Genomic DNA, 22,191 nt, shown 5'->3' with positions numbered 1-22,191 from the left:
CACTGGGATTACAGGTGTGAACCACCATGCCTGGCCAGGCTCACTGACTCTAGGCACTATTTTGAGGCACTGCTCTAAGTGGTTTATATGTATTGATTCATTTAATCCTCAAGACAACCTTACAAGGAAAGTACTATTATTTTGTGTTTGCTTGTTTGTTTGAGACAAGGTCTTGCTCTGACACCCAGGATGGACTGCAGTGGTGCAATCATGGCTCACTGCAGCAAACTCCTGGGCTCAAGCAATCCTCTCACCTCAGCCTCCTAAGTAACTGGGACTACAGGCACACACCACCATGCCCAGCTAATTTTTCTATTTTTAATAGAGATGGGGTCTCACCACGTTGTCTGGGCTTGTCTCACTATGTTGCCCAGGCTAGTCTTGAACTCCTGGGCTCAAGTGATCCTCCTGCCTCAACCTTCCAGAGTGTTGGGGTTACAGGCATGAACCACCACACTGGACTGAAACTACTATGATTATTCTCATTTTATAGATGAGGAAAATGAGGCACAGAGGAATTAAATAATTTGCCTAAGATCACTCAGCCAATAGGCAGCATGGCCAGGATTCAGACCCAGGCAGTCTGGCTTTAGAGGCCAAGCTGTAGGCAATACTTACCAATGTGTTAACAACACCTTTGCAACCACACACAACTCCTGACCTGTGTGGGTCCTTGCCTAGGGCCCTCTCTCTCCTCCTCTCTTCCTCCTCTCTCCTCCCCAGATGAGCTGAAAGCAGTTCCTGCAGCCAAAACTAGCCCTTCCAACCAACTTCATGTTTGACAAGCATCTGTTTCTACAGCAACAATGAGAGCCGCAGTTATGGGATTTTGAAGAAAATGGGCGGGACAAAGGGTAGAGGACCCTTTATAGGATGGCTCCCTCTTTCAGAGGCACAGAAGAGAGACCACAAAATCAGTCATCAAAGGAAGACAAGGGGGCTGGGGGAGGAACCCAAAGCCCTGATTAAAGCAGCGAAACTGCTTCCCCTACCCCAGAGACAAAGTCCTCTGGTGCGAAGCCAGCTGCTTTCCTCTGGACAGAGAAGGTAAGGGCTAGAAGCAAGTGGCAGAAATTGGAGGAGTCTGGGAGAAAAGGACAACCCATTCTAAATTCTGCAGAGAGTGTGTGTGTGTGAGAGAGAGAGAGAGTGTGTGTGTGTGCATGTGTATGTGGCGCCTAGCCATTCCTAAGCTGGGTGTCCTGCCACAGAGCCCAGTTCTGTGGTTATCTTCCCCAGGTCGAGGTTAGGTGATGATGGGTGGAGGCAAGAGTGATCAGGCAGCCCTGGGAGAGGCGTGTAGACAGGCCTCAGTGTGCCCACAAAGGGTGGCTCGCCTCCCTCGAGGGACGGCAAGGGCATTTGGGGTGAGGTGGTCAGGCTGGTACCCCTAGGAGAAGGCCTCATTCCTGCCTGCCCCTCACCTCATCTAAGCAAGAAACCCCTTTTCTTTTTTTTTTTTTTTTTGAGACGGAGTCTCGCTCTGTCACCCAGGCTGGAGTGCAGTGGCGCAATATCTCAGCTCACTGCAAGCTCCGCCTCCCGGGTTCACGCCATTCTCCTGCCTCAGCCTCTCCGAGTAGCTGGGACTACAGGCGCCCGCCACCACGCCTGGCTAATTTTTTGTATTTTTAGTAGAGACGGAGTTTCACCGTGGTCTCGATCTCCTGACCTCGTGATCCGCCCGCCTCGGCCTCCCAAAGTGCTGGGATTACAAGCGTGAGCCACCGCGCCCGGCTGAGAAACCCCTTTTCTTGTTCAAAAATCCTGAGGCCAGAATCTCAGGCTGCCAGGGCAATCGGGGCTCTGCCAGGCAAAGCCAAGTGCTAAGGGGAATAGGGATGTTTGCTGGTCACCGATTCCAGGAAGACAGGCCACAGCAGTCCCCCCAGGCTTCTCAGGCAGGGGGCCCAGTTTCCCTCTTGCCTCTATTGATCTTGAGGCATGGCCAAGTGAGTGGGGACTCGACCCAGCCTGTGCCCGTGTCCTTTAGGGAACCTAGGTGCCTGCTCAGAGGAGGCAGGGCTGTGCCAGGCTCAGCACATGCTGGGTTTCCCCCGTGCCTGAAGTGCCAGGCACACTAGCTCCCACAGCCTGGACAGCTCTGGGGAGGGCAAGGCAGAAGATGCCAGCCCAGCCGGGGAGGAAATCTTTTACTGCTCTGGGCCCAGTGCTTCTGCAATCAGCTCCACAACCAAAGCAGTCCACACATGAGGGAGGGGCAGGGGCAGAAGGCAGGGACCCCAGCAGGAAGAACTAACCACACAAGGAGATGGTATCAGACCCTTCCCCTCGCCATGTCCCTGGAAGGTTCTACTGGAATCTCTAGATACCTTCCCCTTGATGTGTTGGGGCCGGGCATGAAACTGGGTGTCACGGAGAGTCATGACAGTCTCACGCTGCCTGACGGTGCTGTCACTGCCTGGCCTCTAGCCCATGCCACCCAGGGCTGAGATTGATCTTCCTGCACATGTCTTCTGTCCTTGCAGAAGCACAGGCTCCATCATCACAGGGTGCTATCTTCAGCCTTTCTTCTCCACAGAACCAGGCTCAGGGGCTGACACGGAGCAGTGTTCATCAAGGTGTCCTGACGTCCCACCCTGATTGCAACAAGGCTCTGGGGACATCCACATCTGGCCTTTCCTACAGCACATAGCTCTGCCTCCTCCCCACCACATATGCAGCCCTCTTCTGCCCCAAGGCCGGGGCAGCCTCAGTCCTGCTGCCAGAGAAGAGCTCCATGGGAAGAACCTGCTGCCCTGTGTGGACCCTGCTTGCCCCAGGGCCTGGCAGTGAGAGGTGCTGGGGAGGGAGGGAGGAAGTGAGTCAGCTCCTTGCAGAAATGGGAGTGGGAGGGAGGAGCCAGCAGAAATGAGATCGGGGGCAAAGGGCACAGGAGCCAGAAAGGTCACTAAGAGAGGGGACCAGGCCCTGAAGGTGTTGCAGGACCCACAGAATAGAAGACAGATACAGGTGATGAATTCGGCAGGGCCACCTCCAACCGAGGCTGGGTGGCCCCAGTAGGCCAGAGAACCTGGGTCCAGAAGCCTGGCCCCACCTGAGGATGGAATCCGAGGCAGCTCCCCTCCCTGACTCATGTTCACATCAGAGGTAGCAAGGCCTTGTGGGACATGGCCAGCCTCGTTCTCTCCTCAGAGGTGGAGTCTCTGGGCTCCAAGGCCTCCCACTGCCTCTCCTGAGCCCTACAGCTCCAGAAGCCCAGGTTCCCCCTGACCTGGCCTAGTAGGGACATGCTAAGGTCCTACAGACAAGTCACCTAGGCCAGTCAGAACAGGAAGGTTCCAGGAACCAAAACTGTCTCCTAGAGGGGATGGGAGCTGAGCCTGGGCCCCAGGAGCAGAGCAACTGGGGCTGCCTTAGCACCCACTCTCTCCTCCCTGGTAGGGACATGTGGGAGCTGTCCCCAGGCTCCAGCTGGAATCCATTGCTGTGACTGGGCAAGATCCTTGCTGTGAAAATTCCCAGCCTGCTGACATTCCAGCATGAAGGCAGTTCAGGGAGAGCAGCAGAAGGGAAGAGGAAGCCCCACTGGGCCACATTCCAGCCCCTCAGAGACCTGCAGCCAGTGAGACAGGCGCATTCCTCCAACGTCTGGGCCAGACACTGCATAGCCCCCATGTAACCCTGACTCTTCTTCTCACTCAAGCCTGGCACCTTCATGCGGGCTCAGATACAGGTGATGGGGATACAGATACAGGGGGCAGGAGGCAGCCTGTCCCCAGGACCCCCCTTCCCAGGCTCCTGCTCCTGGATGCCCACAGAGCTGCCTCTCCTCCAGTCCTGTGAGAGATGCCAGGCCCCAGGCAAGCAAGAAACAGTCCATGGGTGGAGACGGGACACGCTAAGGTCCTAGAGACAAGTCACCAAGGTCAGTTGGAGCAGGAGGGGTCCAGGACCCAAAACTGAGCTAAAGTTTTGGTTCTGGTCTGGAAGCCCGAACAGAGAGAATGAGAAACCAGTTCCTGATTACAGAACCATTTCTTTCCTTCAACAAATATCCTCTGCCCTCGTGCAATGCTCCAGCACTGGAGAAGGAGTGAGATAACTCAGTAATTACCATCTTGTGAATGCTATGAGAAGGCTGGGGTGCTGCCAGGTGGGGACCTGACATGGTCTGGGAGGATCAGGGACAAGTGATATTCAAACTGAAGCCAATGTGTAGAAGTGTACAAGGGAGGGCAGGGAAAGGGGCTACAGACAAAAGGAACAGCAGGAGCTCAAGGGTAGACGCCAGTGAGGAGCCTGCATTGCCCCCACCCCTGCTAGGCCCTCTGCCAGGCTGTGCTCCACCACTGTTTTCCACAACACACAGAGGAAACAACAGCGTGGCCCTGAGCAACACGGCGAGCCCGCCCTTGGTCAGAGGTGACACTGCAGGGATCCTGTCACCCCAAGTGCTACGGAGATCAGCACTAGCATGCCAGTATGGGCCAAAAAGGTGAGAGGGGCAACGTCCCAGACTCCCAGATCTAGCATATGGCCCTCCACTCCTGGGGACCACATCAAATACTGCCAAGGTAGGTGCCACTTCTCTTCTTAAGGCGTCCCTCTTCCACCCTTCCCTCTCCCAGCTCCCACAAGATTGAATCCTGCCTGCTGCCACTTGGGCTCACTTCCTCTGGCTAACCCTCAGGAGACACTGAGAGCAATGGTCACACCCTTCTGCAGCACACCACCACAGCTCAAGAGTGGCTCGTCACTCCTGGCTTCCTTCTGGAAGGATGACAAGGAGGTGAAGAGGCTTTTAGTGACAGGGCAGCAGGAATCAGGTCTGAGCTAGGCAGTGGATTTATACGGATATCCGGATACTGCCTTCCTCTCCCCTATACAGCAGACTAGTCAAGAGCTGATGGCCTGAGTTCAAGTCCTGGTGAGTCACTTAATACCTGTGCAACCTTATGCAATTTGCCTAATTAACCTCTCAGTAATGCAGTTTCCTCACTTTAAAACAGATTGTTATGATCCCTCCTTCAAAGGGTTGTTGAAAAAATTAAATAAGTGAATATATGTAAACACTGAGAACAGTGCCTAACCTACAGTGAATGTTAGACGTGATCCTCACCTTGCCAGAATTTTTCATGCCCTTGCCCCAAGGCATTTCTGTTCAGCTCAGTCTTTTTTTTTTTTTTTTTTTTTCTTTTGAGACAGGGTCTTGCTCTGTGTCCCAGGCTGGAGTTGAGTGACATAATCAGTGGCATAATCACGGCTCACTGTAGCCCCAACCTCCCAGGTTCAAGGGATCCTCCCACCTCAGCCATCCAAGTAACTGGGACTACAGGTGTGCGTTACCACCTCCGGCTAATTTTTGTATTTTTTGCAGAGATGGTGTTCTGCTATGTTGCCCAGGCTGGTCTCAAACTCCTAGGCTCAAGCGATCTGCCCACCTCAGCCTCCCAAAGTGCTGGGATTATAGACGTGAGCCACTGTGCCCTGCCTCGGCTGAGTCTTACCCAGATCAATTAAACACCACCTAGGGCACGTGTCTACACTATGCACCATACTGAGCGCTACAGATAACACCCGGCGAACACCCAGCAAACACCCGACATCCTGCCCTGGCCCAGAGTCTGTGCAAAGCAACCGGGCTGAGTCGCACCAGGGCAGAACGCCATGCCCTGATTCTGGAGAACATATGGCGGGAGATTAAGGGAGCCCGAGGGGTGACCCAGGTCTAAGGAAATAGTTTCCCAACCAAACTAGAGCCCACAACTGAAAAAATAAGCTTTGCTAACACTGTCCCCTGTATTTAACAGAACAGAAGCTGCTGCCAAACACCATGCGGGACTCTTGAATTGGCTGCCCCCCATCAAATTGCACAGCAGAGGTGGGGGCCCTGAAAACTCTGCTCTTTCGCAGTGGCTGTCTGGCATGGTGGGCGCCCTCAGTGCTGCCAGATGCCTGGGGCACAACCGTACCCGCTGCCCAGGACTGACAATGGAGGCGCCAGGCTGCCTGCCCAGGCAGCAGGGGAGCCCTCACCTCAGCTGGGTCACCAGTCCCCACCGTCCCCCCAAGACTGCAGTGAGTAGAATACAGCAGCTTAGTGCAGTGGGGTGGCGGGAGCCCTGCTGGCAGGCAGCGCGTGCCTGTGGTTTCTGGGAAACGCTGTAGAGATTTGCAGCATTTTTAAAATACTTGTGTTCCCACCCGCCACACACTCCCCTTCACCCTACTCCCCGCCCACCCCCAGTCAGGGTGTTTGCTTATCTGGTATTTTCCAGAACCATTCCAATGGAAATAGGAGAGACGAGAAGGGAGCAGAGGGCAGGGTGACTTGGGGTGTCAGGGCAGGCAGGAAGGGACCAGGACAGGAAGGGGCAAGGGCAGGCTACCTTTAAGACCCTGCCCCTGCGCCAAGGCTCCAAGCTGTGCCCACAGAAGCAGCCATGACCATGTCATGTACCCATACTCAGGTCAATGCAGCCTGGGCACTGTGCCCACCACCCACGGGCTGGATGGCCAGGGTACTCCAGGGCTGCAATTCATTGAGCATCTCATAAGGAAGAAGGTAGAATGGTGCCTCCAAGGACAGAAGAAGGGAGCCCTGGAAATGATCTAGTCCACTGCTCTGCCCTGACAGTCCCATGCATCTCACTAATCCAGGACAGACAATCCCAAAGACCTTTCACCCACCACTTCCCATGCCCTTGACACCTGCCCCCTGCCCCCTGCCCCTTGGCCCTTCATTACCTAAAGGACTTAGATAGGGTCCCTCACTGAGCCCCCAAGCCAGGATTCTCACATGGCGAGACTCAGATGCCAGGGGTGCCTGAAGCTTTGGCACAAAATGAAGAAAACTTTCCTGTTTTTAAACGAAACAAAACGAAACCAAAAAAACAACAGAAACAGAAACCAAAAACCCAAAGCAAAACAAAACAAAACAAAACAAAAACCCTCCAAGGATCACTTGCAGTAAAATCAGGAACAGAAGCATTCTAGAACACTGAGCCAGGCAGCACACAGCTGCTCCACCACCACCAGAAGGCCCTAGGAAAGCCCAGTGCTCCAAACCCGGCCTGGCAGACCTGGAGGCAAGACCATTTTGAGTCCTCCCTGGGAATCCTTCAGGCCCCACTCCTGGCAGCAGCCAGGTACCCTAGGGACAAGGTTGATGAGGCTCATACAGTTTCTACCCAGGGGTCTAGGGCTTCCCCTACAGCAAAAGGGCTCTCCTGTCCTTCTCCCAGATGCAGGCAACCCTGACTTGCCCATCTCCTGCAGGGCCACCAATGGCCAAGCCTGCAGGCCCGAGAAGCTGGCCTCTAATAAGCTAGAAAAGGATAGGAAGCACCCAGAAGCCCATCTCTCCCTTCAGATGGCTATCTATAAGGCTAGGGCTACAGGAAAAGTCCGGACGAAAGCATCAGAAAACCTCAGGAGCAAGGATGGGTGAACACTAGGATGGATTAATTAAAGAAGCTGCAAAATTACCCTCCCTGGATGGCTTTAGAGACTGGGCACAGGGAAGGGAAGGTACTAACGTTTCTAAGCATTTACCACCTGCCAACATCTCACATACGTGAACTTGCCTAACATAAACATGCTTACCTTATATAAAGACCCACAAAATATACAGAATAAAAAGCAAGTCTCCTTTCAGCCTGCAACTCTATTCTGCTTCTCAGAGGCAATTGGAGTGAATTCACTGGGTATGCATCTTTCTCCAACTTAACCTTCTCAACCTCTAGGAGGATAAAATAGGCCTATTTCATAGAGATCACAGGTCACCTTCACCAGGAGGCCTCTCCTGATTGCCCCCCCTTCCCCCTAGGCAGAACTTCCTCCTGCCCCACCGTATGCCTGCACAGACTTCTGCGACAGCAGCTTTGCATTTCTTTACTTAGGTCTATGCTTCCTCAAGGAAAGGTTATATTTTATTTATTTAATCCCCCAGTGCCAGCACAGTGCCCAGTCCTTAGGTCAACTTCGTTAAATATTTACTGAGGGAAAAGTGAACACTGAGGCTCTGAAAAGTTTGATAAACTGTGGTAAAACCCGAACCCAGGTCTTTCTGGCTCCAAAGCCCATGCTCTTTCCACTGTAACATGCCCTCTCCCAGACCCACCTGAGCGTGAGGTGGTTTACGTGAACATGGCAACCTCATGAGGAACCCGACAGCCTGAAAGCCTTTGACTAGAAACTCCACCCCACACACTAAAACCTCCAACTAGCAGCCTCATGGTCCACCAGGAGGAGTACCTCTACCACAGCGACTAGACTTGGCTGGGAGGGAGTGGTAAGCCTTCCTTTAAAGACCTCCTCTCCCTTCCCACCATTCTCAAAAGCTCAGGGAGGGCCAGGTGTAGTGGCTCACGCCTGTAATCCCAGCACTTGGGAGGCCCGAGGCAGGTAGATTGCTTGAGTTCAGGAGTTTGAGACCAGCCTGGGCGACATGGGGAAACCCTGTCTCTAATAAAATATACAAAAATTAGCCTGGGCGTGGTGGCTCACACCTATAATCCTAGCACTTTGGGAGGCCGAGGCGGGTGGATCACCTGAGGTCAGGAGTTGGAGACCAGCCTGACCAATATGGTGAAACCCCGTCTGTACTAAAAATATAAAAATTAGCTAGGTGTGGTGGCAGGCACCTGTAATCCCAGCTACTCAGGAGGCTGAGGCAGGAGAATCGCTTGAACCAGGGAGGCGGAGGTTGCAGTGAGCCGAGATCGCGCCATTGCATTCCAGCCTGGACGACAAGAGTGAAACTCCATGTCAAAAAAAAAAAAAAAAAAATAGCCAGGTGTGGTGGTGTGTGCCTATGGTCCCAGCTTCTCAAGAGGCTGAGGCGGGAGGATTGCTTGAGCACATGAGCCAAGATTGTCCCATTGTACTCCAACCTGGGTGACAGAGCAAGACCCTGTCTCAAAAAAAAAAAAAAAAGAGAAAGAAAAAGAAAAATGCTCAGGAGCCTTGCTTTCTGGCCAGCACCTCTGGCTCTTCATGGCAGGACAACCACATTGGCCAGGGTTTAGCTGGGTGGGCTTTTCTGAGCTCAGCAGAAAAGTCCTATACTCCCAGATGCAGGAGGACATGCCTAGTCCTAAGGCACTCCATTTGTCCTCCCCTAGGATGGACCGACTGAGGATACAGACAGACTCGCCTTCTCCTCTCCCAGGCCCTAGTCTCCAGCCTGGCCTCTGCCCCTTCTCAATGGGCCTTGACTTTCCCATCCAGACTTACGGAAGTGGAGGAGGGAATTTTGATCAAACTGGGGTTTTAAGATCCTCAACTTTACCAACATCTCCCCTAACCTCACCAGACTCAGGAAACACTTGGCCTTCAGCAAACTTAAGAGTAACTGATCCAAATACAGATGCCCCCCAAGAACTTTCCCTAAGGAATCAAAGGGGAAAGAATGTAGCATCTTCTCAGTACTCTGGTGGTCACATGACCCCTCCTCTCCCTCAGGCCCCTACCAGTGGGTCACCAAGACCCCAGAGTGTGACTCAGTTGCTCGAGTCTGAGATGGCTGTCCATCCCACTGCCTCTACCTGAGTGCAGGTCTCCATCCATTCTCCTAGGATCACAATCACTCCCTCACCACTCTCCCCACAGCCAACTTTGCTACACCCTAGAGCATGCTCCATAAGCAGCCAGAGCAATTTCCTAAAACCTGTTCCTATTGCTCCCTGATTAAATTGCTTCAGTGCCCTTTGGTTAAAGTTCACGTTCCCCAGCACGGCTCACAGGGGCCTCCGTGACCTGGCTCCCGTGGATGCCTCCTAGTGCTTCTCCCAGCATTCCCTTCCCACACACCGTCTCCCAGCCTTATTCCTGAAACGTGTGATTCTCTCTCCATAACTTTAGGCCTTGGCATGTGTTTGTGACAGCGTTTCCCTTCCTCTTGCCTCCCCTTCACTCATCTACTACCCAGATGTCAGCTTTGGCTGACCCATCCACAAGACTGGACTTGACGCCCCTCTGCTGCACTGCCAGCACCAGGACTGGCTCCTGTGGTTGAGCTTCTCAGAGGGTAATGTCATGGTCTGCTACTGGACCATCTCTCCTGCTAACTATGAGCTCCTTGGGGCTGGGATTATGTGCTGCTCACCGCTGGAGCCCAGGACCTAGTATGCATTAAGTGCTCAACAAATGCTTCCCTAATGGATAGGCAGGTGGAAGGATAGATGGCAGAAGAAAACGCTGTTCTCCCAGGCCTGCTGGTTGATTTCTACCAGGCCACAAGTCTACCCTACCACTGTGGCTCACCCCTGCTCCCAGTGGAACCTCATCTAGCAGCTACCAGGACACATGAAGGTGTGAACCCAGCATTCTGGACACACACCATGTGAGAGGGAAACCCAAGGGGCTGTGTCTCCCTGGGGCCCTCTAAACAGGCCATGGAGAGGAGCCGGGGGCCTGGCCCCATCTGTGTGCAGGAAGAGAACAGATGGCTAGTCAGCTCCCTCAGAGCTCCCTGGGGACAGGCAATGTGTGGACACAGTTGATAGATGGCCTGATGGCAGGGTGGCCAGCAAGAGCTGTTCCTGTGGGGCTACAGTCATCAGGATATCCCTCCCAGGAGTCTGGAGGAGGCGGGAAGACTTCTCTTGGTGCACAACTGGGATTAGAACTGCTGCCAAGACAGAGAGCAGGAGGAGTAAAAGGAAGAGGAGGAGATAGAGGCTGAGGGTATAGAAGAGGCTGCAGCACCCCACGCCACTCCCAGCCCTGTCCCAGGAAGCTGGAAACGCTGGTCTCACCCTGCTCCTCTCTGCTTGTGGCATGAGTCCCCACCACTTACCTGGGTGAGAAAAGATACGGGCTTCTTTCAGCCCTATGTGTCTCCTTATCCTGCCACATGGCTCTAGGAGATGCATGGGGATGGGGTTTGCTACTGTGTCCTCTGGCAGATGAAACAGTCTGAGGCTCGGGGAAGAAGTCCTCTGGGCACCAGCTGGGCTTACCCCATAGGAGCTAGAGTGAGCCAGCATTTCAGGGATACCAGCTGTAACTTGGAATCCACCAGGGCCTCCAAAGCTAAACCATCTACTTCCCCAGGGATGGGATAGCAGCAGCTAGTTGGGAAGGGAAAGCTAGGAAAATGTGAGATGCCAGGATGATCCCTGTGCTATAAAGAGAAAACCAAACAGCATCTGGGATGCCAGGCCCAGGGCCCCACAGAGGCCTTGCTGTGGTTCAGCAGGGAGCTGGCAACAATCCCCTGGGGGATTCACTATTTAAGAAGAAAATTCCATCTGTTAAAAGCAGTGTTAGCCTGGAAGAACGCAGACAGGCATGGCAACATGTTAGTCTTTGCTTCTTTTATTTTTTTTTGAGACGGAGTTTAGCTCTTATTGCCCAGGCTGAAGTGCAATGGCTTAATCTCGGCTCACCACAACTTCCGCCTCCCGGGTTCAAGTGATTCTCCTGCCTCAGCCTCCCGAGTAGCTGGGATTACAGGCATGCGCCACCACACTCAGCTAATTTTTGTATTTTTAGTAGAGACGAGGTTTCTTCATGTTGGTCAGGCTGGTCTCGAACTCCCGACTTCAAGTGATCCACCCGCCTCGGCCTCCCAAAGTGCTGGGATTACAGGCGTGAGCCACCACCACCCAGCCCAGTCTTTGCTTCTGACATAAAGACCCCTCCTTGTTCTTCCCTCTCTACCTCGTGGTTCTCTGAGTTCCACCTAACCTGGTGGCTAAAACATAGTAGGTGCTCAGTGTGTGCTTCCGGAATGAAGAGTCCAGGTCTTCCACACAGGCCTCCTCCCATTCACTACCCTTCCCTGACTAGCAAAGCTGCCTAAATCCAGCTAGCTCTGGATTAAAGGAAGGCCTGGAACCCAACTACAGTGCTTCCTGACAGTCTGACCCTACCACTGCCAGCCCTTCTTCAGGCCCAAGGTACTACTGGGTTGAGCAGCCATCCTTAGCAGCTGCTTCCCCTCCCTGGGAGAAAGCTGGGACCGGGACTCTGCCTGTTTCCTCCCATTAGCACTTCCTCCCATCTCTGACTTTGACACATCTGGCTGGTCACTTAGTACCAAAAGGTCCTGGTCAGGCAGCAGGGGCCAGATCTGGATGGTCCTAAAACCCACAGCTGGGAGGGGAAGATGGCCAGAGGTGGTCAACTTGTCCTTCGTATACCATCTCCAGGCAGGACATTCAAACTGCTACGTAGCCACCCTATCAAAAGACCCCTGGGATTAGTGAGCTTGATGCCCCATGGAGATCTGCTCCTCCATCTGATCTAAACCTCTCTGCTCCTGTGCCTCCTGCTGCTCTTTTTGTGCGGGCAGCTGGGGTCTCAGGGACAGTCAGGACATACTATCTGTGTAGGTTTTATCCCTCTTGCTTTTCCAGGTCCACGCTTTTTCTCCTTCCAGGAGAGGTAATAAAGACTCTTGGAGCCCAAGTGACCTTTATAAATCAGATCCAGTTACTCCCCTGCTTTGAACCCTTCAATAGTCCCATTTCACTGGGATGAAATCTGAATTCCAACTGTAACTTACAAGGTCCTCCACGATCTGCCCCTGCTTTCTCTGCAGCCTCACCTGGTATTCCCTTGCTCACTCAGGGGCAAGAGGAGGCTCTGGCCTGAGGTCATGTTTCCCAAAGATATAATCATACCAGTTGTACATCTCAGATGTTCCATGACGGCCCTAATTTGAAATCATTTGTCCTTTTTTATCCGCAAGATCTAAATAACATGGAAATATTGTATTTTACTGTCCAGATTGTCTCTTATATCTGGAAGTGACACATGTTAGCCTATACACCCCAATTTAGGGCTCAGGAAATACGGTGCCCAAACCCCTCACCCGTCCTTGTAATGGAGAAGCTGAATACTTTCATGGTAATTACTAACCAACAGCAGAGCTCTCTCAAGGGCTCCAGGGCTGAAACTAAGGTTCAGGCAGAGCTCGGTCTAGCCCAGCACCCTTGAGAAAGGCATTTCGCTGAATTCAGTTAGGTCAATCCAACAGACACAGAACACTGGAGGGAACCATAAAACCATGAGGCCTGACCAAACTGCTCAGAACTCTACCGCAGTGCACCTTTGGGGACTTGTCCTCAGCTCCCAGACAAGGCTGAGAGACAAAGGTGTGATTCCTTTAATGTCCTTGTCTTTCTTCATTAGGTTAAACATGGTGGGGGTGCTGTTTGTAGGGGTGGCACCCCCAGAGGATTATGAGCATGGGGCACCTTCTCCTGAGTTCATGCTTCCCCACAGGCTCAGAGAGCAGCAGGGCTTCCCCACTTACACACTGCTAGGCTCTGATCGCAGCTCCCGATACCCAGTCAAGCACGACAGCAGGAGGTGCCCACATTCCCCATCCCTGCTCAGCCCAGGTGCCCAGGGAAGCACTCACATCGGATGGCTCCCTGCGAGGTCCCTCGCCGCTCCGCAGCCAGCTCCTGCTGAGCTCGCTGAGCTCTGGAATGGGCTGCACCTTGAGCCGCACGCTGTCCCCTGACTGCCGGATCATCTCCACAATCTCATCCCTGGACTTGCTCTCCACATTGTGCCCATTAATCTCCACCAGTCGATCTCCTGGCACCAGCCCCAGGGCCAGGTCCTTGGTGCCTGCACCAGGCTCAGCAAAGTGGACCACACGCCGATAGGCCTGGCCCTCGGGGCCCCGATCCAGCATGGTTGTGCGCCGCAGGGAGAAGCCAAAGTCTCCAGTGGGCCGTCGTTGCAGCTCCAGCTCCCGGAGGGCAGGTGGGGGCAGGGGCACCACGGGGGGCAGGCGCAGGTCAACCGGGAACTTTTTAGTCACTAGCTCAGGGGCTCGGGATCGGTGCCCTGGTCGAGGGATGCCTGGGCCAGGATGCTGCACCAGCTGTCCCTCTAGAGTCCTCACCTCCACCTGTGGTGAGGGGGCAGCAGAGTGCTCTGAGGGCGTCGAGGTTTCTGAGGCGCTCTCATCCCGGCTACGCTGGGAGAAGGAAAAGCGCTTGACAATCATCTGTGAGTTCTGCTTGGCCAGTGAGCCGAACTTGGCTGCCCGCTGCAGCACCGAGCCACGGAAGCTCCCCTCCTCACCCTTGAGGTCATCGCTGGAGCTGGCTGTGCTTAGGTGGCCCGAGTCCAGGATGACGCTGCCCCGGTTACTGTCGGAGTCAATGTCAGTCAGGTGCAGGTCAGAGCCGCTGGCCACCTTGATGGGGATGGGGTTGGAGATTTCCAGGCGCGTCTTGGATTCACGCTTGGAGGAGCGGTTCAGGTTGAAGAAGCCACGTCGCAGGCTCATCTCCTCCAGGCTCCGAAGCTCTGCCGCTGACATCCGCTCCTTTTTCTCCTTTTTCTCTTTCTTCTCTTTCCGCCCGCCATCTTTGTCCTTGTCTTTCTTCATTAGGTTAAACATGGTGGGGGTGCTGTTTGTAGGGGTAGCACCCCCAGAGGATTATGAGTGCTTAGCACGGGGCCTTGGTGCCCCACTTTGCTGCTGCAAACAGAAACACACAGAGAGAAAGGTTATTCGAACAGAGTCTCATGTGTCTCCAGTCCAGACATAACCAAATGATACAGCTACTCCTCACTGGGTGCTAGCTATGTGCCAGGCACTCTGCTTTACCCAATATTGTCTCCATTGATTTAATCCTTACAACCCTTCTATAGGTAGTTACTATTATTACCCCATTTTACAAATAAGGAAACTTGAGGTTTACATAAGGCGGTAAAAGCCCAGATTCCAAAGCCTGTCATTTCCTTGAATCTTCGATAGACCAAGGCTTAGGTGTATCTGGAGGTAGTATGTGGGAGACCTGACCTCCTGGTGAGAAAATGCTTCAAGCCAACCTGGGACCTGACTTAAGATTCAAACACAGGCCGGGCAGGGTGGCTCATGCCTGTAATCATAGCACTTTGGGAGGCTGAAACAAGAGGATCGATTGAGCCCAGGAGTTTAAGACCAGCCTGGACAACACAGTGAGATCCTATCTCTACAAAAATATTTTAAAAATTTGCCAGGCGTGGTGGTGCATGCCCACAGTCCTAGCTACTTGGGAATCTGAGGATTGCTTGAGCCCAGGAGGTCGAGGTTGCAGCGAACTATGATCACACTACTCCAGCTTGTGCAACAGAGTGAGACCCTGTCTCAAAAAAAAAAAAAAAAAAAGATTCAAACTCAAAGGAAAAAGAAAAGGGACTCAATGCAATATCACCTCCCACAGACAATGTTCGTTTAAGCAACAGACATCCCATTCTTTGGACTCTTTCCTGAGCCTGTTATCCCTAGAGTAGAACCCTTAACCACCGCCTAACAGAAGAACTCAAGGAACCAACATTTATTTAATGACTACCACTGGCTAGGCCTAATGCCAGGCACTTTACACGCACTATCTCCTCTGAACCTCACAGCATATTCCTGCAAGGTAGATATCATTATTTCCACTGTACAAAGGAGGAAAATGGGACACAGAAAATTAAATACATGTTAGTTGTCACACAGCTAATAAATGGTGATGTTGGGATTCAGTGGCAAATATTGTGTTCTTTCTAGGGCCTGGGTGACCAAAGTAAAGCAGCAAGAGAAGGAAGGGAAGCTCCAGACCAAACAGAGGATAGACAGCTGCGAGGTGGGGGTGGGGCAGGGTCCACTGGATAAACAGGATCCTAAAAAATTCACATCCTTTTCCCCAGACCAACACCTAAATATAGCCCCAGGAAGAAAACTGTGGTAGCCTGAAAGAAAATCCCAGCCCCAGGGTGTGTGCAACCTACCCACCAACATACCCAACCCCCTGCACATCTAACTGGGCACAGGACCGATAAAAACCTGGTGGGGAAGAGTTAAGAGAGTCTTTCTTGTTCTAACCAGCAGGGAACAAGAAGAAGAAATAGGCCATGCCACCTAATTGGAAATTAAATGACATTTTTTCTCTGTCTCTGAAAGCCTACCCCTCTGAGTTTCAGACATAGGATCTACAAGCTTATCCCTTCTAGTAATGGCCTCTTGCCAGGCCCTGGACAGGCCTTTCCTCTCTGTGTGCTCCACCCCTACAACCAAGCACGGCCCTCCGGGATCCCCAGTCTACTGAGAGGGACGACCCTTCAACCCTGGTACAATGCTCAGGAAGGTATCAAGGTCAGAAATTCCCAAAGGCCCTAGTGCAATGGCTAATTGCTTCCCCCTGCCCAGCATCCTGATTTGTGTTGCTCCTGGCATACCAACTCATCTCCTTTCTAGAGCAGTGCTGTCCATAAGAAATATAATTCAAGGCCAGGTGCAGTGGCTCATGCCTATAATCCCCAATACTTTAGGAAGCTGAGGCAGGCAGATCACTTGAGGTCAGAAGTTCAAGACCACTCATGCCTATAATCCCGGCACTTCGGGAGGCTGAGGCGGGCGGATCACCTGAGGTCAGGAGTTTGAGACTAGCCTGGCCAACATAGTAAAACCCCATCTCTACTAAAAATACAAAAATTAGCCAGGCGTGATGGCGCACGCCTGTAATCCCAGGTATTCAGGTGGCTGAGGCATGAGAATCACTTGAACCCAGGAGGCAGAGGTGGCACGACCTCGGCTCACTGCAACCTCTGCCTCCCGGGGTTCACGCCATTCTCCTGCCTCAGCCTCCCGAGTAGCTGGGACTACAGCTGCCCGCCACCACGCCCAGCTAATTTTTTGTATTTTTAGTGGAGATGGGTTTTTACCGTGTTAGCCAGGATGGTCTCAATCTCCTGACCTCATGATCCACCCGCCTCGGCCTCCCAAAGTGCTGGGATTACAGGCGTGAGCCACCGCGCCCAGCCTTGAACTTGTTGGTTCTAAATGCTACATGCACAGTACCTGGGAGTTAGAAAACAGGAAATCTAGGGCCCAAAAGGCACACAGCCAGGGTCCTTGGCCAGGTAGGTCTGGACTGATTTGGGATGGAGGAGTACCTGACAGCCAGCATTCTCTCTTCAGGGCTCTACTGTGACAAGGGGAGTCTCCCTCCTCCTGAATGTTGACGGGGTGTGGCACAGATCTACCATAAACCAAGATGTGGGGTCTTCAGCTGTTACTGCCCACCTTATACCTCACCCACCACTGCCTGCACCATCTTAAACGGATGGTTTAGAAGATAACTCCAGGGGCACTTGTGGGAGAAATGAAGAAAGAAATCCACCTTGGGGACTTGGATGGGACAAACAAGAGTATCTTGGCCCCAGTTCAACCACAGAGAACCCAACTGACTATAATACTGTCCCACCAAGATGCCCAATTCTCGGTCTATAATGCTTACCCAATCCTGGCTCTTTGCTGAGGGCTAGATCGCTGAGTAATATGAGTGGAAAGGATCTCCCAGAATTCTAGGATCTTTGGGCTGGAAAGGTCCCCGAAAAAGTCTGAGCAAAAGCTTGTTCCTCACTGTCATTGCAGCAGGCAGGACAGCAGACGGTCACAGCAGCAGCACAAGGGATGGCGCTGGCTAGAAGTTTTAGGAGATTTGGTAACTAGGCCTGGATCTGCCAAAAAATCTCTGGGGGACCTTGAGCCTGTCACTCTGCTCAAGGTTGAACTACATGCTCTAGATCTCTTCTGGCTCTAAAATTCTAAATATCTAAGTCTCCTGTGGACACAGGTTACGTTATTAACCTTCTGCGAAAGGCACCCCTCTCATCCCAACCCTGGGGCCTTCAGAAAACGAGGCTATGCCAGCCCTTCCCTTGCCACCCCTGTCCTGCCACCACAATCTTTACAGCTCACAAGGCACCTCTTCCCAACTGCCATCCCCATCATCGCCAGGCCTGGCTGTGGACTGGTTCTCTCCCGAGTCTAGAGCTGCCTGGCTGCCTGCATCCTCCCGTCCAGGATCAGATCTGCAATGCGACTGCTGCTCCATCGCCTTCTTGTAGACCTTGCACTTTCCGGCACCTCCTGGCCTCAGGTCCAAAGTCTCCAACAGCTCTGATACCACCACCTTCCTACCCCCTATCCCAGGCTGCAGTTTCCATCTGCCTCCCGTTCCTCTCCTACCCTCTCCCTCCACTCCAGTAAAGGTAACCTTACAATTTTCCTGACCTCCTTTTCTGTGTTTCTCTCCTCATCATACTCTAAGAAGTTTTTCCTAATTTTAAGAAAAGGAAGGCATCTATGTAAGTTAGGGTATGGACCCAAACTATCTTGATCTTACTATCCCCAAAAACAAAGTACAATCTGTCAACTCAGCTGCTCTATCACTTTAAGAGAGTAAGCATCCTGAAGGCAATGACCATTAACCTCAAATATACATCTATCTGTCCATCAGAGTGCATAAACAATGCTCATATTCATGCAATGGAATACCACTCAGCAAGAAAAAGGAAACAACTAAAGATACACACAATGGGGATGGACTTCAAAATCATGATGTCAAGTGAGAGGGAAAGAAGTCTTTGACAAAGAGCACATATGGGTATGATTCTCTTTATATGAAGTTCTAGTGCAGGCAAAACTAACCTATGGTGGGGGTAGGAGTGGGATCGCATGAGGGAACTTTTTGGGGTGATGTTCATGTCCTGTATATTGATAGTGGTTTGAGTTGATAAGTATATGCACTTGTCAAGTTATCAAATGGTGCACATAAGATTTGTGCATTCAGCTGGGCGTGGTGGCTCACGCCTTTAATACCAGCACTTTGGGAGGCCGAGGCGGGTGGATCACGAGGTCAGGAGATCGAGACCATCCTGAAACCCCGTCTCTACTAAAAATACAAAAAATTAGCCGGGCGTGGCAGCACGCACCTGTAGTCCCAGCTACTAGGGAGGCTGAGGCAGGAGAATCGCTTGAACCTGGGAGGCGGAGGTTACAGTGAGCCAAGATGATCGCGCCACTGCACTCTAGCCTGGGAGACAGAGCAAGACTCCATCTCAAAAAAGAAAAAAGATTTGTGCATTCATTGTTGTAAATATTCACTCAAAAGAAAAGAACTATAAACAAATATTGAACTCTAGTGAATGATATATATGTTAAAGTATTTGGGGCAAAACATACTGATGTCTACATTTTACTTTGAGATGCGTAAAATTTTAAGACAGCTTGATGAGGTTGGGCAAGGTGGCTCACACCTATAATCCCAACACTTTGGGAGGCCGAGACAGGCAGATCACTTGAGCTCAGGAGCTGGAGACAAGCCTGAGCAACATGGCAAAGCCCTATCTCTACTCAAAATACAAAAAATTATCTGGATGTGGTGGTGCATGCCTGTGGGAGCTACTTGGGAGGCTAAGGTGGGAAGATCACCTGAGCCTGGGAGGTCAAGGCTACAGTGAGCCACGATCATGCCATTGCATTCCAGCCTGGGTAACAGACTGAGACCCTGTCTCAAAAAAAAGAAAAAAATAAAAAAAAACAAACTATAGCCTGATGGATGGACCAAGGGATAAAGATGTGTAAAAGCAAGGATAGGAAAATGTTAATTGTAGAATCTAGGAGATGGAGGGTATTCATTGCAAAATTCTTTAACTTTTCTAAATGTTTGCAGGTCATTGTGATAAAATTTGGGGAAAAAATATGTATCTATCAGCCACTTCCTAAAGGCAAGCAACATAAAGATAAATAAGCCCAGTGTCAGAGCTCGGGCTTTGGATATCAAGTAACAAACCTGTGAACAAATCTGAGTAAACAGGGCCAGGGCGCGATGGCTCATGCCTGTAATCCTAGCACTTTGGGAGGCCGAGGAGGGCAGATCACCTGAGATCAGGTGTTCGAAACCAGCCTGGTCAACACGGTGAAACCTTGTCTCTACTAAAAATAGCTGGGCATGGTGGCATGCGCCTGTAATCCCAGCTACTCAGGAGGCTGAGGCAGGAGAATCGCTGAAACCCGGGAGGCAGCGGTTGCAGTGAGCCGAGATCACGCCACTGCACTCCAGCCTGGGCGACAGAACGAAACACGTCTGAAAAAAAAAAAAATTAAATAAAAATGAAAAAAAATCTGAGTAAATAGCTATGAAATCTCAGGCAAGTCACTTAAGGCCTCCAGGCCTCCATTTCCCCATCTATAAAATGGAGATAATAATGGTACCTACCAACTAAGGTGGGGGAATTAAATGAAATATATTTAATTACCCTCAGACAGGTACCTAATAGTAGCAGGGCACATTTTTTGCCATCTAAATGACACAGTAGAGAGGATAACAGAGTGCACAAGTATGACTAAAATAAGTCAGAACCTTTGTACATGGAAAGAAAAGTCCAAAGAAGTGAAGGTAACTTGATAAGCACAAGGCCAAGCTGGATCACACTGGCTTGAGTCCAGAGGGCCCACGTAGCTAGTGCCAAGGATACTATGGACAGGCAATTTGTAGGGGCAGAAATACAAATGGCCAATAAACATGAACAGGCATTCAGCCTCCACAACATTCACAGACATGTAAAACTGAGGTATACTATTTTCAATTAGCAGTTTAGTAAAAACTATCAAGGTTGATAACATCAACCAATTAGGGTATGGGATGCAGGGACTCTCATAAGTCTTGGTGGAAACACAAATTGGTAGGTTGGTGCAAAAGTAATTATGGTTTTTGCCGTTACTTTTTTTTTTTTTTTAAGACGGAGTCTTGCTCTTTCGCCCAGGCCAGAGTGCAGTAGCGCGATCTCTGCTCACTGCAAGCTCCAACTCCCCGGTTCACGCCATTCTCCTGCCTCAGCCTCCAGAGTAGGTGGGACTACAGGCGCCTGCCATCGCGCCCAACTAATTTTTTGTATTTTTAGTAGAGACGGGGTTTCACCGTGTTACCCAGGATGGTCTCGATCTCCTGACCTCGTGATCTGCCCGCCTTGGCCTCCCAAAGTGCTGGGATTACAGGCGTGAACCACCGCACCCGGCCTGCCGTTACTTTTTAATAGCAAAAACCTTAATTACTTTTGCACCAACTAATGTATTTTCAGAGGTCAAGTTAGTGGTATCTGTGAAAAAAAAAAAATTTTTTTTTAAGAGACAAGGTCTTGCTTTGTCACCCAGGCTGGAGTTTGGTGGCTCAATAATAGATCACTACAGCCTTGAACTCCTGGGCTCAAGTGATCCTCCTGTCTTAGCCTCCTGAGTAGCTGGGACTACAGGTGTGCACCACATTACTGGCTAACTTTTTAAAAACTGTTTCAGAGACAGGTTCTTGCTATTCTGTCCAGGCTGGTCTCAAACTCCTGGCCCCAAGCAATCCTCCTGCCTCAGCCTCCTGAGTAGCTAGGATTACAGGCACCACCACTGCACCTGGCATATGAAAATATTTATGTACATGTTCTTTGGGCAATTCCATTATAAGACATCTATAGCTACATTCACATAATACACACGGCTAATCCTTGCAGCATTGTTTATAATAGGCAAGTCTATAAATATAAAAGTCCTTACTAGAGAGTAGTAAAACTGGCCAGGTGCAGTGGCTTAGGCCTCTAATTCCAGCACTTTGGGAGGCCAAGGCAGGACTGCTTGAGCCCAGGAGTTTGAGACCAGCCTAGACAACACAGTGAGACTCTGACTCCAAAAAAATTGTTTGTAAAGTAGCTAGGCAGTGGTGCACACCTGTAATACCAGCTACTTGGGAGGCTGAGGTGGGAGGATCACTTGAGCCTAGAAGTCAAGGCTGCATGAGCCAAGATTCGTGCTACTGTGCTCCAGCCTGGGTGGAGGGAGATTATGTCTCAAAAAAAAAAAAAAAAAAAATGCCGGGCATGGTGGCTCACAACTGTAATCCCAACATTTTGGGAGGCTGAGGCAGGCAGATCACTTGAGGTCAGGAGTTCGAGACCAGCCTGGCCAACATGGTGAAACCCCATCTCTACTAAAAATACAAAAATTTGCCGGCGTAGTGGCGCACCTGTAATCCCAGCTACTCAGGAGGCTGAGGCAGGAGAATCGCTTGAATCCAGGAAGCGGAGGTTGCAGTGAGCCCAGATCACACCATTGCAGCACTCCAGCCTGCCCGAGAGCGAGACTCTGTCTCAGAAAAAAAAAGCTAAATTATACAACTGAGCAGTTGTATAATTAAAAGTAAAAAGAATGAAGTAGATTTGTATACACTGACCTGGAAAGATTCCATACTATATTGTTAAGTGAAAAAACAGGTTGCAGGATAGTTTATAATTTTGCTAAAATTTAAAAACCTATATATATATGTGTGTGTGTGTGAATATATTACATGTACATTGTGTACAATATTTGCATGTGTGTAGGAAAAATATATGCTCTGGGGAGGAGACTGGAATTTTAGAAGGGTCAAATAGACTTGTGTTTCATCCATATTTTAA

General features: G+C 51.1%; 1 protein-coding gene across 10 annotated transcripts in view; it reads right to left on the bottom strand.

Moving 5' to 3' along the window:
• MYO18A (myosin XVIIIA) overlaps nucleotides 1-22,191 on the bottom strand; it is a 123,775-nt gene that overhangs the window by 79,696 nt on the left and 21,888 nt on the right. For 7 of the 10 annotated variants that reach the window (XM_030799392.1, XM_030799399.1, XM_030799391.1 and 4 more), the window contains exon 2: nucleotides 13,340-14,419. In XM_030799392.1, the coding sequence (XP_030655252.1) occupies nucleotides 13,340-14,338 (999 nt within the window). In that variant the 5' untranslated portion in view covers nucleotides 14,339-14,419. Of the gene's footprint in view, nucleotides 1-13,339; nucleotides 14,420-22,191 lie in introns of those variants that run through there. The other 3 variants (XM_030799401.1, XM_030799400.1, XM_030799402.1) reach the window with 1 other exon arrangement.

Source organism: Nomascus leucogenys, chromosome 19 (genome assembly GCF_006542625.1).
Source record: "Nomascus leucogenys isolate Asia chromosome 19, Asia_NLE_v1, whole genome shotgun sequence".
In the NCBI taxonomy this organism is placed as follows: domain Eukaryota; kingdom Metazoa; phylum Chordata; class Mammalia; order Primates; family Hylobatidae; genus Nomascus; species Nomascus leucogenys.
The sequence above is the reverse complement of the archived record's forward strand: the minus strand, read 5'-3'. Positions and strand labels throughout refer to the sequence as shown.